The 17,194-nt window shown below is 37.6% G+C and overlaps 1 protein-coding gene across 1 annotated transcript in view; it reads left to right on the top strand.

The window, feature by feature from the left end:
- Positions 1 to 3,690: 3,690 nt before the first annotated feature.
- The window catches only part of SLC30A9 (solute carrier family 30 member 9), a 39,243-nt gene continuing 25,739 nt past the window's right edge, over positions 3,691 to 17,194 (top strand). The window contains exons 1-8 of the mRNA XM_072861395.1: positions 3,691 to 3,997; positions 5,986 to 6,162; positions 9,657 to 9,719; positions 12,394 to 12,493; positions 13,906 to 13,998; positions 14,390 to 14,472; positions 15,869 to 15,927; positions 16,694 to 16,761. Of these exons, the coding sequence (XP_072717496.1) occupies positions 3,901 to 3,997; positions 5,986 to 6,162; positions 9,657 to 9,719; positions 12,394 to 12,493; positions 13,906 to 13,998; positions 14,390 to 14,472; positions 15,869 to 15,927; positions 16,694 to 16,761 (740 nt within the window). The 5' untranslated portion in view covers positions 3,691 to 3,900. The remainder of the gene's footprint in view (positions 3,998 to 5,985; positions 6,163 to 9,656; positions 9,720 to 12,393; positions 12,494 to 13,905; positions 13,999 to 14,389; positions 14,473 to 15,868; positions 15,928 to 16,693; positions 16,762 to 17,194) is intronic.

Consider the following 17,194-nt stretch of genomic DNA (forward strand, 5'->3'; position numbering starts at 1 on the left):
ATCTCTGCCTCCATGCCTGCTGTCAATCTCTAGCCCTCAAAATTTATCCCATTGTTCCCCTATCCTGATATTCCTTCCCTTCTTTACCTGTCCTATCTTCTGTTGTCTGCTCTTGTGAAACCCTTTCTCTCTTCTGGAATTCCCTCCCTCTGCTTTATTGTACTCCCAGTTCAACTGATTCTGCAGTACTGATGTCAGCTTAGCATCCCAGAAGATCTGGCATGTGTCACCTGGGTTCCTGAGGACAGGATGTGGTTGCCAGCCTGTGCTGTGAGAGGACCGCAAGCTGCTCCAGCAGCAGCAGGAGATCACTGGCTGCCTGGCTGCTGCTGGGGTCCCAAGAGCTGGTTGAGCACTGCTGCACACAGTTGAAGAAACTGAAGATGACTCTGCTGGTGTTCAGGTGAATGAACTGCATGTGAATAATTGAAAACACTTATCCATGTGCTGGAAATGAAAGATATTTACTTCTAGTTTATGTTTATCTTTGACCCAGTGACCATGAAATAACTTTACAGACCTATGTGACTCAGAGTGGTGTTACGCAGACTTCTGTAGATTCACCGTTTTGTGCTTTGGAAGAGTCATTCCCCTCATGCACCTGCCCACCACAAAATATTTTATCTTTTTCTGCTAATTTAAATATTTCACCTGAAAAAATTAAAGGCTGTTTGGAATCACTGGATACTTTATGTATTCATACTTTTTTTGGAACTACCAGTATGTATTTGCTTGGTGTTAACAATATATGTGTAGTATCATAAAAGGTACAAAATCAAAACAGTCTTTCCCTTTTAGAAACCTTGCTATGCTGTATGAAAGACACACAAGGCAGGATGTTATGGGAATCCCAAAGAGTAATTTAAACTATATTAAGTCATTACCTCAGCTCTTGCTGCTGATCTGGGGACATTGCAAGTCTCCTTCACTGTATAAACTTGAAATCTTTAGTGAATTTCAGGTTCAAAAATATTCAAATTGGCTTTATACTACATCATTTTTCATATAAGGAACACTAAAATAATTGACTGTATGTTAGCCTTTACGTATCACAGATTTCTTGCTAGATAGTAATACTGGAGAATTTCATCATGATGTACTGTTGTAACTCGAGTAATCCAGTCAGTTACTTATTTCTTTTAAATAAACAGGAACAAGTTAAAAAGCTTCCAAAAGTCTGTATTTCAATCCAGTCGCCTGTCTTTCTTGATCTGTAAGCAGTTCTAAGTAAACTTTTCAAGTGCCTCCATAAAGCAGGTTCTAAATCTTAAAAGGTTGTGCCCACATAGTCCCTGTTCCTCCTGGAGACCTTTATAACGTGGTAAAACAACTTAACTTTCTAAGTTTTTACTGACAAGGTAATATGCTTTATACAACAAGGTTCTAGAGTTTTTTGCAAAAGGATGCCTGAGGAAATGACCCTGATATGGTAGCCAGCCCCCCTCTTCTTATGAGCATATATCAAGATCTTCATGTGATAGGTGTATGAGCAACCTCTGTCCCCTAGCCAGAGGTTCAGATGGCACAGAAGCCCCTGTACAAGCATGGCATATATAAATAATAATTTTTTTTAATCAAGTCAGAGTTTAGCAACTTGAATGTGAATGAGATTTTTTTTGTCTTTAAACTGGCTTGATTTCATGAAATATGGGCTTAAAATAGCTATTGATTAACCATTATTCACAATTAAACTTTAGGATGCAATTCCAACTATATTGAATGAAAATGTTGCTACTCAATGAGAAACAATTCCTATATTCTCACCTATTCGCTATGGCTATATATAGTAGTTTCTGCCATAGGTAAAAAGTTGTTTAATATAGTTTGGATGTGCTGAAATATGTAAACAGTTCCCTATCATTTAGGGTGTTTCTCCATTCATTGCTAATGACTGATAACTAATGGTTGTCATGCTTATAAATAAGGATTTGAGATTTTTGTCTTAGGATGCTGCAGCTACATGCCAGGAGGCATGGTAATTCATTATCAATTGCTTTATGTACTTGGCTATCCCATGCTGAACTGGCTTTGATGTTCTTTTGCTTGCTCTTTGTCTCCTTCCTCAGGTTTCAGTATTTATCAATAGAAAGGTTCATGCAGAGCCCTTGATCATTTAAATCCTGATTGACTGCCACACTGGTAGTATCTATTAATCTGTCTACGGTATTCCAGCTTTATTATTTTCCTTCCTGTTTCATATTTACAACAACAAAACCAGACAAGGCAAATTCAGTTATTGAGCTGGATAAAACAATATGAAATAGTTTAATAATTCCATTTGTTTTTTGATAGGAAATGATAAACCTAAAAAAAAAGGTCTAGAAGTAATGCAACAGTTAGCATCTCTTCTAGAGTAGGGCAGAGACTCTTCAGGAATTACAAATGCTTCAAGAATTTCTATATTCTTTCAAATATCTTTATGTAGGGAGAAAAAAGGGAACTCTGTCAACCTCATGTTTCTTCTTTTTTTTTTTACTGTTAGGCTCTTGCTGAAATAACAACCAGCCAGCAAAACATACATCAGCTGCATGTTAGACCCAACTAAAATTGGTGAATTGATCCCACCTTTGCTACTTCAGGACTTGTGGTGAATTTAGTATTTAACTCCATTGCTGTACATCTGGTACTTAACGACACAGCATCTGTTGCAATACTCCCGATTCACCTGGTATGGCTGTGATTGGACTACTGGGAAGATGGATGTTAATTATTTTATGCAAGTATTTTACTTCAATCTGCCTCTATCGAGCTTCTAGGAAAATTTGTATTGGCAATGCTAATCACTAGCTGGCTGGTAAAGCAGTTATGTGCCAGCAAACCTTGTTCAAAATCTAATTAGGTATGTTAAAGACAGGCACTGTAATCATTCTACTCAGTGATCAAATGCTTTGTGGATTATCAGGTACATTAATTATCCAAATTCCCTGCCAAGCTAACTTCTGGTGAGCTCCTATGTTCCTCACAGTGTGCAAATGAAGACAAGGAAGCCAGAGACATTTTGTCAGAGTCATGTAAACTAACATCAAAGCTATCCTGGAAAAACTTAAAATTGCCCAAATGCTTTTTCATAAAAAAGGGTGTAATCTGATGTCAGTGGGACTAATTACATGCATGGTCCTGAGCCAAGCTGTAGGTGAGAAGAGCAAGAGGAGGTGTCACAGCAGGGCTGGGACGGTTACAAGAAGACATCACAACCCTCTGACTGCAGGATCACCTGCAAGGCACTCTGGAGAAAGAAACAGGTTTTTAATTAGTTTTATCAGCACTGACCTGGGAATCACGTTTTAGGGGAGACCTAAGGGTAGGGAAGTGCATTTTCATATAAAAATCTTGCCAACAGATTTAGCATACGTGTTATAATGTTTTTATCTATAAACCCATATTGCTACGTGATTTTCCTGCGCTAATAAATTTAGCATACGTACATATGTTACACCCACATATGTATTATCTCCTTATTACGAGCAGTTCCTGGGCAGCAGGCGCTCCCGACGCGTACTTTAGATGCAGGCGAGCCGGTTTTAAAGTGGTCCCTCCCGGGGCCACCTCGCCCTCCGCGGGCACGGAGCTGAGGCGAGGTGAGGCGAGGCGAGACGGCTGAAGCAACGCAACGCGACCCTGCGGCGCGCGCCGGCGGCTGCTCCGCGCAGGCGCAGCGGGAGGGGCGGGTGAGTCAGCGGCGGCCCCGGGGCGTCGCGGCCGCCCGGCGGCCCCGAGGTCCCTCCGCACATCCGGGTGCCGCGGCGCCGCCCACCGCCGGCCTCCCGGCTACCGCTGCCGTCCGGGGCCAGCGGGCGCCGCGCCGCAGCCGCGCCAGCCTTCTCCGATGCGAATCGCCGCCCGCTCGCCGGCCGCTGGCGTGCGGCGGGGAGCGGCCAGGCTCCGCGTGCGGTCGCCGCCATGATGCCGGCCCTGGCCGCCCAGCGGCGGGGCTGCCGCGGCCTTTACCGCCTGTACCTGCGGTGCCAGGCGGCGCCGCTCCCCCGGGCCTGCCACGGTGAGTCCCTCAGGGCACGGCCCGCTGCGTTGCGCCGGCGGGCAGCCGGGAAACCCCCGGGGCGGGCGGGGCCGGGCCGTGCCTGGCCTGTCGGGCCGGCGGACCCCCACCTTCCCCGGTCGAGTTTCGTAGGAAGCTGTAATCGAGCTGCGTGCTCGCGTGGGGAAAAGCGAGTGCCAGCGCTCGCAGGCGCCTGGTGCCAGCCGGCCTCGGGCGCCAGCAGGGGCGGGAAGGGAGTCCTCTTGAGGCAGTGACACTGTCCCCGGCTGTGGGGCATCTCCGGGCCGGGAGCCGTCGGAGAGCGCAGGCTGCCTTCCGAGTGTCGACTTTAAAAGGAGGAAAGTATTGAATTCGTAACTGCCTGGCTTGGCGAGGCGTATCCTGACGAGCCTAATCCCCTATCGCGGGTATTTTCACACGCCCTTTGTAGGCCTGCTGCCCTGTCAGCCCCGGTTTTACGTAAAACTGATACATCATGGCCGTGTTGGGGTTGAAGTTTGCAGTAATTCTATAAAATGAAGCGAAGTCTTACAGGATTTATATTGGTCTGAGAAGTGAGCCCTGGCTTTTCCTTTAGGCCACAGATCCCACGAAATTTAAGTTTGACCAGTTTTCTCCCTCTTCATGTAACTACTTATGGTTGAATTGCAGCAAATACCTTTTTCTTTAGTGGTTTCTTGTGTGTGTATGGATTAGTAGGAAAAATGTCCTCTAAACATGCTGATTAAGTTTCCCTTTCTCAATTGCTGCAGTATCACCAAAGCTTAGGAAGCAATATTGCTCATCTTGTGCCATGTATTTATTGTAGTCTTTTATAAGTTGTAATCAGTAACTTCAGTGAGCTGTGTTGAGTTGATTTTTCTGGGCTTTTGTCACATTAGCAACAACTAATAGTCAATAAGAGCTTATCTGACTTTTTTTGGTGAAATTCTTCTTCTGTAAGTTTCACATTGGTGCATGCATATGTGCAGATGCTTCTGTACCATAGTGGACTAAAATAAAAGGAAAGCTGTTGAGACTTTTATGGAATAAACAGTTTTATAAAACATTATTTTCTTGAGAGGTGCAGTATTCATACATGATTAGTCATACTTGGTATGACTTGATTTACCAGCACTGCTTAATTTTTTATTGGTTTTTTTTTTATTTATTCTTTTAATGAGTGCTTTCCAAAGCAGCTAGTTTGCTTGTTGAATTTCTGGTTGGAGGAGTTATATACCCTCTCTACAGAAGTGTTTGTGCTGCCTAAAAGAAACTGGTTGCTAATACAGGTTGGCCTTTACTGTGTACAACCGGACTTTTGGCTAGTCTTTTGAAATTGAAGATTGCCTACCCCAGGGTGATTTCTCAATAGGCTTTTTATATATTTATCTTGTAACTTGTCTGTTGTAAATGTAGCAAAATTTAAGATTCTTCTGTATAAAATGTTTTATACAATGTTGTGTGCTTTCCCATGTAATTTCTGTAGCAAGTTGCTCTTAATGTGTAACGCACACAGTTCAGTTTTTTTCTGAATTGGTAAGCTGTGGTTTGTACAGAGTGTACACAGAGTGAAATGAAATGGCAACACTGGCTAATAGTTTTGTAGTGCTCTGAATTTGTTCTTTTATCAATACTTGTTCTTTAAAGATTTTGAGGCAGTGTGACTAGAAGGGCACTTAACGTAAGCCAGTCTTTTCAAATAGCTTTGTATCTTTTTTTTTAACCCCTTGAGTTCATGTAGAGGTCTTTGGAAAAAGTGCATACTGGATTGTATGGAGAAAGAACCCTAACATTAGAATGAAGTTTAAGAGTGGATGTTTGAAGGGAGGCAGTGAAAGCATGTTGTGTACTCCCATTTTGTAATTCCTAAACATTAGTAAAATAAGCACAGGTCAGTACTTAAAGCTAACCTACTGTATCTTATGTTGGCGTAGCTGGACCCCTTTCCCTTCTTTTTTCCTTCCAAAATGGTTGCCTGAAACATCTTTTTTTCCTCCTCCTGTTAGGATGGCAAGCTTCAGTGAAAAGTGGGAGTCTGTCTTATATTCTACCATGCAATCGTCTGCCTGTGCAGTTGATGAGTCAAGTGAGAGTTTATACCTCCAATGGTCAGAAAAAAGATCTTGGATCAGAAGGTACAAATAGATCAACCCCTGAAGAAACCCTACGTAAAGTTGGAACAGGTAGTACTAAGCTAAAATAAAGAGTATTTATATATATGTAAACACTTTATGTATTTAACAATTCATAACTTTTTTTTTTCAATTGTGTGATATTACGGTTGCAGAATTCTTAGTATTTGTTGCTTGTGGGCATCTATATGTAAATTTCAAATGCATAAGCAGGGAGGAATGCTGAAATTTATTTCTTTGTTGTTCCAGTATTTAAAGGACTTAAGTTCAAGTTTAAATTTAAATGATAAAATGATTGATGTCAGAAGGGATTAGGTAATTTAAGGGATAAGAAATGGAATGTATTACTTGTCTTTTACCACTTTGCTTGCTTACTTGCATTCTTTTTGTAGTATTTCAGGTTTGTTGTGTGAAATGAACTAGTGATAAATATTGAATGAGTGTGAATACTGAGCGCTCTGAATTCTCCAGGTCAGGCTATAGATGACTGGTAAAGAAAGTTGAGCGGTTTCATCTGCTAGGGCTTTCTAACCTGACAGTTGTCACACCTACAGCATTCACATTAAACACTTGATATAATGGGCATAACCTGACCCTCCTCCCTGTTCAGTTTGATTGTCAATTTGTGCTAGTTAGGTACTTGTGAAATTCAGAACTGTCTTGTCCGTGGTCCATCGTAGCATCCTCTGTTTTTTTTCTGTGTAGGACTGCACAGATGTATGTTTGGAAGACTACTGTGCTTAAGAGATAAATGCTTTCGAAAATGAAAGCTCTCTTTCTATGTGCTTTTGTCTAAAACTAAGTGGTCTACTAAAGAAAACTTTCTTCTCTTTGTTGTCAGGTTAGCAGGTATTCATTTTTTCTTTAGTAACTTGTAAATTCCTGAGGCTTGCAGCAGTCTTTAAAAGTTAGTAACTATAGCCAGCTAAGAGTATTACTTTTCTGATGTTTGGAAGTACAAAAGTGGATCTTAAATGTTCTAAGTGTAACAATTAGATATTATTTCTTAGGTCTGTGATTGGTTTTTAGAAGAGTATAATACTTAGGACTGTTTATGTTTCTTAGAAAGTCTTGAGCTGAAGGTAGTTGCTAGGGGGCGAGATTCTTGCAGAAGAATTTCTGACTGAATACAGTGAAAGACTGTAGTTGTTGGTATTTTCTGGGTTCTTAACGTGCAGTTACTGGTGTTAAAAATTGGACATGTGAAAACAGTCTAGTGCTATTGCTTTCATGATTGCCTTAAGTTTATATAATTGTTGACTGTCACCAGAAGGGGTGTTCCCACCTTCTCCCACCCCTATCTGATTACTCCCTCTCTTGTGCTGGCATTAATGACATTTAGGCCTGTTTTTTGAAAAATTAATTGCTTTCTTGTTTTGCAGAGCTAGGGTAGAGGTAGGATGGATCAGTAAGCTGTCCTGCTCACTGTCTCCAGAATGGCTGGAGGAGAGACGCTGCCCTTTGTGGCAGCGCAGCCTTGAGTCATAGTAAGCCTTGAGTGGAACGGTGCCATATGGGCACCATGAGACTTACCTTTTGTTGAGAGTGGGGGCTGACATATGCAAGAGTATGTGAAACTGTAGCCTAGAGAGATTGTGCATAGAGGAACAATCGCTTTGAAGTTTATTTTGGAATGTGTATTGTTATATGCATGCTTCATATAGGGCATGTTTTCTGGGCCCTAGTGGATAGAACGTTCTTATGCATTATGGACATATTACTACTGATTATTTAAAAAAACATGATATTTTGATAGAATTCTGAAAAGGTAATATACTACTTGTAAAGATTACTGTACTTTTCCAGTAACTTGAATATTTAGCAAATAATGGATCTCTTTTGGACCTCCATTTCTTTATCAGTAAACTTGGGAAATGCTTTTCCTGTTAATGTTATATTGAAAGTATTGATGTATTCATCTTCAAAGTTCTATCATATCAACCTCTGCCTGTCTGAAAAACAGTAATTGTGAATTGAAGGATTCCGTATTTTTTTTTCTCACTGATGCACTGTGATTTTGTCTGGTCTCTAGGCCGAGGTAGTAAACTTTAAAAGGGTACTAGATGTACATAGATCTCTGTGCATAGGTCTTTGGGCATAGATATAAATCTTGATAGTTTTGTGCCTTTTTCCCCCCCTCTGCAATCTTATGACCCAATCTTTTGTTAAATAGTGCTGGTGATATTTCTTTTAATGACATAAATGGTTGCACGCAGTTTCTGAAAAGAAGCTACTACTCAGTTTTTTGCTAAGCAATCTTAGCTGAAGTTTTTTTATCATGAATATTGATAGATCGGCTGTCTGGTGTTTTAAACCAGGTAAGAAAAGAAAGGAACAGCAAAGGATTTTTTTGCTTTTGTTTTCAAGTCAAACAATAACTGATAGGGATGACTGTTTTAGGAATGCTAGTTATTTATGGTCCAGCCTTATTTGTTGTGTAATAAGATCAGTTTCATAAATTTATAAGTGTTATTTTTCCAAGAAAGTATGCTTGGATTGTTATTAGCCTTAGTCCTCAGTTGCTGTTAGGGCAATAGCTAATTGCTTGATGGAAAGACAGTTATGTAGTCCAAGCTTCAAGAATATCTGACCTTTAAATAATTTGAGTAGCATGTTAAGCTAGGAGTATCTCATTAATTAACACAAACCTGCTTGAAAAATCTTCAAATTTTTTTTTTTATCTATCACTTTCAATAAGGTAAGTTTTAATTTTGTTAATGACTGTGGATGTGTGGCAAACATCCAATGTTAGAGAGTGTTAGGGCACAAAAGAGTGGGTACGTTGGTTCAACGTGTTAGAATCATAAGGTGTTTGTTCTCAAAGCTATGTCGAGATGTGTGAGATAAGGATGCAATATTTGTTTGTATTTCTCTGATTTCTAAGTAGAAAACTCACTGAAATTACTGGAATCTATTATTTTCCAAATATTAAGATGTAAATTATATTTTATTGGCTTTTTATTGAGTCATATCCTCAAATTTCAAAGCCAGATAAAATACTTTGTTTTCATTCTAGCTCCAGCTTGTGACACAAGAGTTGTGGATTTTAGTTTAAATATTCTGTATTTTAAGGAGCTAGCTTTTTGTAAGTGAAAAAGCTTCAGTCCCTTAAAATTGAATTACAGCTTGAAAGCTTTATGAGACTCAGGTGATCAGCAGTCTTAAACTATATAGAATTCATTATATTTACTAATCTAAAATTTTGCATAAAACTTGCCCCAAACTATAAGTACACTGTTAAAATATTTTTAAAAATATACATACTTTCTGAAGTATGTTGCAAGTTGGTGCTCTTCTGCAAGCTGCTGTGAGTTTACTGATCAATGCTATATTAAATGTCTTATTTTGTTGTTTATTTTTTTACTATTTCTGTCTTTTATTTTGAGAGTTTTAAATATTGGAAATCTACCAAAAATGTTTTTTAATTATCAGGGTGGAAAGCAATATTAGGATATATTCTTAGTTTGCTATGTGAGCCAAACTCTTTACTAGAAAGAAAAGCAGGTACTTCCATATTTACAGTGAGCTTTATTTTTATTTTACAGGACAAGATACGACCAATGCAGGTCAAAAGCAGTCTTTCCTTAAAGAGCCAATCCAAGTAAAAGGTAAAGAAATACTTCCTGTATTGAAACTTTACTGCTGTCTGCTAGTAGTCAAAAAAGATATGTGTAAGGAAACTGTGGTTCCTCTTCAATTGTGTAACAAGTTATGTGAATAACATTTTAAAACACTCTGGTATGTCAGCTTTGTTTGAAAATGACTCCTGAAAAATCCAATATAGCAGTATTCCTTCTAATTACTCACTCTTCTGTGTCTGTTTTTGCTTGTTTCATTTAAGGTGATGAGTTTGTCAGGAAAAGACTAATTTGTTTTCTCATCTGTTATCACAGTCTGTCCTCCTTGCATGTTTTCAGGCGTGTCCATTCGCCAATCTCAGACTTAATGTGGCTAAGCTGAATACTTGATCTTCCCCTTTCCTTGTTAGAAGTCTTCCTCTGTTCCTTCTTATTGCTGAGTTAATCTAATCAGTGTTGCTTCTAAATATATTTTGACCACATGAACTGTCTAATCTGAGTCCTGTAATGTTCCCATTTGTGCCTGTAGTAAATACATGGTTTTGTCTTTAGTTACATTGTTTAAAAACGTAAGTGGATAAAATAAGAGCATAACTTTCTTTCATGTTTTTAATTTATCATGACTTGATTTCACTCCGTCTGCACTCCGATGTTTCTATTATGTTATTGTGAGAATTATGCTATTAAAAACTCCAGTGCTTTTGATCACTCCTAGCCTTCTGTGTATGGAAAGAACTTTATCAAAATAGAAATTGCCATTTCTCTTTAAACTCTGTCAAAAAAAAAATAATCTCTGGGGTGAAAGTGACTCAGCAGGATATAAACTGTATCAAAATTCCTTCCTGTCTTTCCCCAAATTTAAAGAAACATCAAATTGTAATACTTGTTGGTAACAAGGTGAGATCAGTGTCTCTGTATGTATATTTTCTGTACACTTTTGTCTACATCCTTTATGTCGATTTCTTTGGGTCTGTAGTCACAGTGTATGCGTGCAGGGGGAACATACAAGATAGGAGAAATTAGACTGTGAAATAATTGTAAAAATAGATCTTTCAGTGAGAAGAGAGTTTTACCTCTGTAAGTTATTGACATGCAAGCAAGAGTTTTTATGTTAAAGATTTTGATAGAATCTAGAAAGTGGAATTGTAGTCTTCAGATGCTGCTGTGACTTAGAAATTTATTGATCCAAGTATTACTAAGACAATAACATTTTTAAAGGATCACTAATCTTAAAAAATTTTACTATTTAAAGTGTTTTATTTACATCATCTTTTATTGGGCTTTGTCCTTCTCTTGGAAATACCAAATTGATTTGGTTTTTTCTCTGCATTTATCGCCAGTTTTGTACAGTTATTTGAACTAGGGGTAGGATTGTTGAGATATTCTGCAATGTACAATTGGTTATAGTATTTTCTTTTAGTGAAATTTACCTGTGTTTCTGAAAGATGGATTAGTAAGTGTTTAATAAATCCACAAGTTATTTTTTACTAAAGTTAGTACACTTTGGATATATACCTGTTTTAAATAAGAAAAGATGGGAAGCATTCTTCTTGTTTAAAAATGTTCATTCTGTTCTAACCTTAGTAAATGATGGACTGTTTTTAGGAAATCTCTAATTTTTTTATCACCTTCTCTCAGGAGCATTGTGGGATGAATGTGATTACTCAACTACTTAAAAAATTGTTTAAGTTCAAACTGGATGACAGAAATCAGATTATTATGGTAAATATTGATATCTGTAGTGTTAGTACATTGTTGAGTATCAAGCAATATATTTTGCCTTTAAGCTTTCAAAACGCAGAAATAAGACAAGGTAGAACTCTGGAAAAATTTTTCTCAAAGTCTTCAAATGCAGTATCTTTCTGTAAGTATCCTGTGACTTAAGGAGAAGTTCTGGACTAACTATAGAATCATATCAATCCTGTGGTACGCACAAAGTTCATGTGTGTTCGTAAGTTTTCTCACCTGCAGAATTTGAGCTTTTTGTTTTCATTTGTGTTCTTTAATGTTATATCCTTCAGCAATTGTAACTCTTCTTCCAATAAGCGTAACGTTTTTAACGGAAGTGAGTGTATAGTGACTTACATTTGAAAATTAGATGAAGTTATGTATGTATAGACAAGCAGGAAATAATGGCATAAATTTAAAATTCCGTTTATCCTTTTTCTGAATACATGTAGTATTCTTTTCCTTGTGCATGAAAATCTGATGTGATAAGAGTACATCTTCTAGATATACAAAGCATTATAAATAAAGAATGTGCATTTTTAATTGTTATAACTGCCCAATATTAAGTGTGCTAATTTTGAAAGTAATAGTTGAGAAAAACGATGCATACAGTCTGTCTCAGTTCTCTGTATAGTCTGCAAAGGTCAAAAATCTAATCTGCAGAAGGCGGAATTGGTTAAGCATTGGAAAAAAAGAGATGGAGCTCTATGTTGCCATTTCAGCTGCTGGAGCGAGGGTTTCTAAATTGCCATATTTGAATGAAGTTTTGGAGGTAAATCATTCTACTCTTGCTCATTTCCACAATGGAGAACATTCCTTCCTCTTCGCTGGAAGTTTTCTATCTCACTGACAAGCATTGTTTTTCAGATCTCCACTTAGAGATATCATGATATGACACTAGATTGAATTACCTTTTGACATTTCTGCTGTAGTATCCACGAGTGACTTAACTCGCTCATCTATTTCTGTTTTTAAGTGAAAGCAGTCCTTAAAAAAAGAGAGTATGGACCAAAATACACACAGAATAACTTCATCACTGGAGTCAGAGCAATAAATGAGTTTTGTCTTAAATCCAGGTATGATGGGTTTGAATTGAAATTTAAATTGTGAATATTTGTTTGTTTGTATGTGCTTCAAAAGTAATTGCGATTGTAGAGTGATTTTGCACAGCAACTTTTTCTAAATGCTTTTGTGGTATACATAATCATAAGTGGCTGAAGTTAGTTCTTGTTTACTTAGTGTTACTGTGGATTAGGAACTTGCACTTAGTTTGCATGTTTCCGTAGTTCCTTCTTAAAGTAATTTATTTGTATTTATATGACCATAAACCTAGTTGGGGGGAGTCCACCTCTAGAGCGGCTAGTTATAGGGAGAATGGCAAATAATTCTTGTTTCAGCATTTTGGGGTCATGATGGTTTGATGTGAACATCTCTCAAAGATCAGTGGAAACTTCATGTTACGTGAGGTCTGTAGTTTGGAATAAAATATAATCTGGTGCATTGTAACCTAACTATTGTTACTTGATTCATATTTACCGTCTTTTACTATGTGCCATGCCTGCCAGCAGGTCTTCCTGAATATTGATATAGTTCAGGTGTCTGTCAAATTTCATGCATGTTATGTGTGTGACCCGTATTAAAGCTTAGCAGCTTTGTTTATAACTTTGTATGCTGTCACTGTTCCTCCCCAGTTTTTATATATACTGTATGTCACCAGACTTGGTCTTTGCTGAAAATCCAGTGACAAATTATGCTTAGTCCTCTGCCATATTTTTATCATAACTGGCTTGTTGTGCAGAGAAATAACTAGCTAAAGTTTTGCTGGATTGACCAAAGCGGGGTGGGGGAGAAAAGGACTAGGTAATTGTTTGGGCTAAAAATGAAATGTTCTGTTTTATGTAAAAAAACCCCCAAAACACAAACAAACAAACAAAAAACCCACCAAAAAAACCCCCCTGATGCTTCGCAATGTAGACGCCCTAATGTATAGCTCAGCACAGGAAGTTTATCTGTTCCCCCAAGTAGTTTTGTTATCTCCAACCTTTTGCAGCTTGTGCTGGGTGTGTAGGTTTTGAAGTTGAATTGCTTAACTTTTCATGTTATGTGACTTCTGATTTCTATTTAGAGATGTTAAGTCATGAACCCTGTTGTTTAGCACTTGTGTGCATTATCAATTACATGCAGATCATTCATTGGATATTTTATTATTCAATGTTTTATTACTTTGTCTTCCATGTGTAGTATTTCATAGCGTGAGGACATGATTTGGACTTTTGAATGTGGAAAACAGTGGTTTTCAATAGCATCCTAGAGATCACTTGCTTCATGTTGCGTATCTGTTCTGTTTGGCTCAAGTAAACAACTTCATTTTTTCTTTTGTACTGCAAATTAATAATATCAAAATTGTGGAAAACCACCCAGACATAAAAGTAAAATTAGAATAATATGAACTTTTTCTTGCACTAAATTGTTTGTCTACTTTCCTTAGTGATTTAGACCAGCTGAGGAAAATTAAACGACGAAGCCCCCATGATGACACTGAGAGTTTCACTGTGTACCTGAGATCGGACGTAGAGGCAAAGTAAGAACATTTTTAGGAAGGAAAAAGTTTGGATCATTTAAAATGGATTATATTTTAGAGAGAGGAAAAAAAACTTTTAAAAGTCAGGTTGACCATGTGAAAGGGCACTAATGTTTTCCATTTTCTATCTGAACACATTTTAGATACTCATTATTGTAATAATTACATGGAGTATATAAAATTGGAGGGTGTGTTTCATGTGTTCAGAGATTAAGTGCATGTCCTCAGCCCCCTCTTGCCCAGCTTTTTATTCTGTAAAGTAGTCTGCGTGGCTTCTTATCAGAAAGAACAATGTGATGTTCTGCTTTTAGGAAAGGCATTTGTAATGTAGTCAAACTGAACAGTAGTTGCATAAATAGAACCAATGTTAAGTTACTTTTACTCTGTGCAGGTCTCTTGAAGTTTGGGGTAGTCCAGAGGCTCTTGCTAGAGAAAGAAAACGACGTAAAGAGGCAGAGATCAAGTACAGAGAAAGTGAGTATAGAGTTTTCAAATAACTTCAAATGTAGACAGCAAAGTATGATTGTAGAAATCCACTAGATGGTGTGTTATTTCACTGAGAACACACAAATTTGGAATTAGCAATTACTGACAAGGTTTTATAGCATAGTGCTAGAGTAACACATTACTATCTATGCAGATATAGTCTGTTACTATCTTATGATTTATCATCTATGTGATACAGCAAGAGTATACATTCAGTTGACATCTATAGTCATACTTTGGTTTTGGGGGGCTTTCAATTTTTGGATTATAATTAACATCTTCAGTGGCTTTGGATTTTTTTTTTTAATCAAGAATTTTGAAAAGACTTAAAACCAGTTCAAATCTTGATACCATACCGTTACTCATTTCTTTTTCCTCTGAAATGAATTCATTTTACCTTTGTGCTTCAGAAGGGGGGGAAACACGCCCAAATCATCTTTTTGCCTAAAATTATTGTTGTCATACTTGCTGGTATTACTAATAACAGGTACAGTCAAATCAGTAGTTTGTAATGGATTTTGATCTGTCTAGTCAGTTAAAATCATAGGAGAGGCAATATTGCTTCAAGGTACTTATTCCAGTTGTACACCTTAAAATTAGAGGTGTCTTTTTTTTTTTTTTTTGAAACAGTTGTGCCACTGGAACAGCCTCCTAGTAAAAAGGCTAGAGCTGCAGGCACTTGTTAAGGTATCTGTAAGTGTTTGTACTGAGTGCAGTCAGTAGCTTCAAAATTTTTAGTGACCAGCAGAATAATTCTTGAACATAATCCAAAAAATGACATTAAAAAATACTACTCAGTCATAATAGTATACTGAAACCTTGTATACTTGAAGTGGTAACTGCCTTTTTTTACAGGCTACCCTTGTACTGCACTGCCTGTTTTAATCTATTTAAATTACTATGTACAATGTATTTTGTATATCTTTGTAGGGGAGGATCTGGCACTACAGCTTCTAGATACTGTAGTATACTGATGTTTACTTTGAAGTTACTGAACATCATTAGTGGATGGAAAAATACTGACATTAAGAGACTTGCTTTGAAACATCCTTCCCCCTCTCCCTTGTGGTTAAGGGGTGGGAGGCAGGCAGTAGAATGCCTGGATTTGGTGCAGTGTATTTTGAGTTTTTCCCTCTGTGTATCATCCTTTGTTTGTAGAAATGGCAACGATGTATAGGATCATAACAGATTGTATTTGGCATTTTGCATGAGTATATAACAATATGTGTTTCTGATTTACAATACCAGGAGAGGAGTTTTTCCACAAAGAAAGATAGACCATGCAGCTCTTACTAAAAGCTGGCTGCTCCATAAAGAAATAGACTTCAGTTCCTGAAACTACTGGTTACTTGTATGTCTTTATGATAACAATTTTGTACTGCAGATCTATTTAGAAACCAAAGGCTGTTGAGGGAATACAAGGAGTTCTTTGGAAATACTAAGGTAAGAGATGTTTTAGAGTTTTTGTCTAGAAAAATGCCACAAGATGTACGATGACACCTTTTGAAGGAAAAAGTTGTGAAATGGTTGCATAAGCTTAACTAACTGAATGTTATTAGAAGATTTATTTGTGCTGTAATGTACTGGATCTGTCTCTGATTGTAATGCAGTGGTAAATGTTATGTTGCCAGTTTAAACGGGTTCCTATTGTGGCAGTGTAACCCACCACTAAGGCTTTTTTTTTTTTTTAGTCAATTGCCTTCCTGTTAACAAAATTGCAGCTGTATTTGTGATTTCATCTATAGCCTGTAAACATATATAGTAAATATATTGTTAATGTAAAGAAATTAAATAGGTTTCTTAAGGAAAAAACCCAAAACATTAACACTTTTCTCTATGCCCTACTGGCCCTTCCTCTTTGCTTAAGGAGACCCGTTCCCTAGATCCAGGTGTTCTGCTATGGTAGAATAATTTCTTAATCTTTCCACTGCACAGCTGGCTCCTGTCCTTATGGTTGCAGTGGCCCCTGCTGGAGGTTTTGTTGGTTGTTTATCCTTTTTATAGCCATCCATTTATTTGTAGAAAAGTGTAAGACACAGCTGCAGTTTGAGTGAGCAATCAGTAGTAAATTAGTAGGCTTCAAGGACTGTAGCTTCGCTTTTGCAATACAGGGAATGCAAAGTTTTTATTTAATAATTTGTATGGTAGGTCCTTCATGAGGTCAAGATTTGGTTATTTTATTTTAATAATCTCTTATTTCTTTATGCAGCCACGCTCCAGTCCAGCAGCTATGTTTTTCAAGGGACCAGGGAAGGTGGTAATGGTAGCTATTTGCATGTAAGTTTAAAAAAATAAATACTTTGTTTATGCAAGTATAAATCAATTTATTGCTATTATCCTGAAAATGAGAACAGTCTGTGTATTCAAGCTAAAGCTACCTGTGTATCTGTAACTGAAGGTAATGGATTTGTTTATTCATTGTTGATGGGAGAGAGTTTAGGTAAATACATTCGTCAATATATAGAGATCAGGGATAGAATATATGTCTGATCAGAGAAGAGCAAATTTTGAAGTTGATCAGACTAAACAGTTTATTGAAGTAAAAACTAAAATTTTGAAGGACATGGAGAGGCAGGCATTTAAAGTTGTCCTTTTTTCTTGCTCTTTCTTGAGAGGAAGCTTTTCATATGTTTTAAACAATCTTCCATATAACCAACAGAAAAGAATTAACTTTTTCTGCTGTTACTCAGCTCTTTTCCTCTCTAACTGA

The sequence above is a fragment of the Ciconia boyciana genome, chromosome 5, assembly GCF_034638445.1.
Source record: "Ciconia boyciana chromosome 5, ASM3463844v1, whole genome shotgun sequence".
In the NCBI taxonomy this organism is placed as follows: Eukaryota; Metazoa; Chordata; class Aves; order Ciconiiformes; family Ciconiidae; genus Ciconia; species Ciconia boyciana.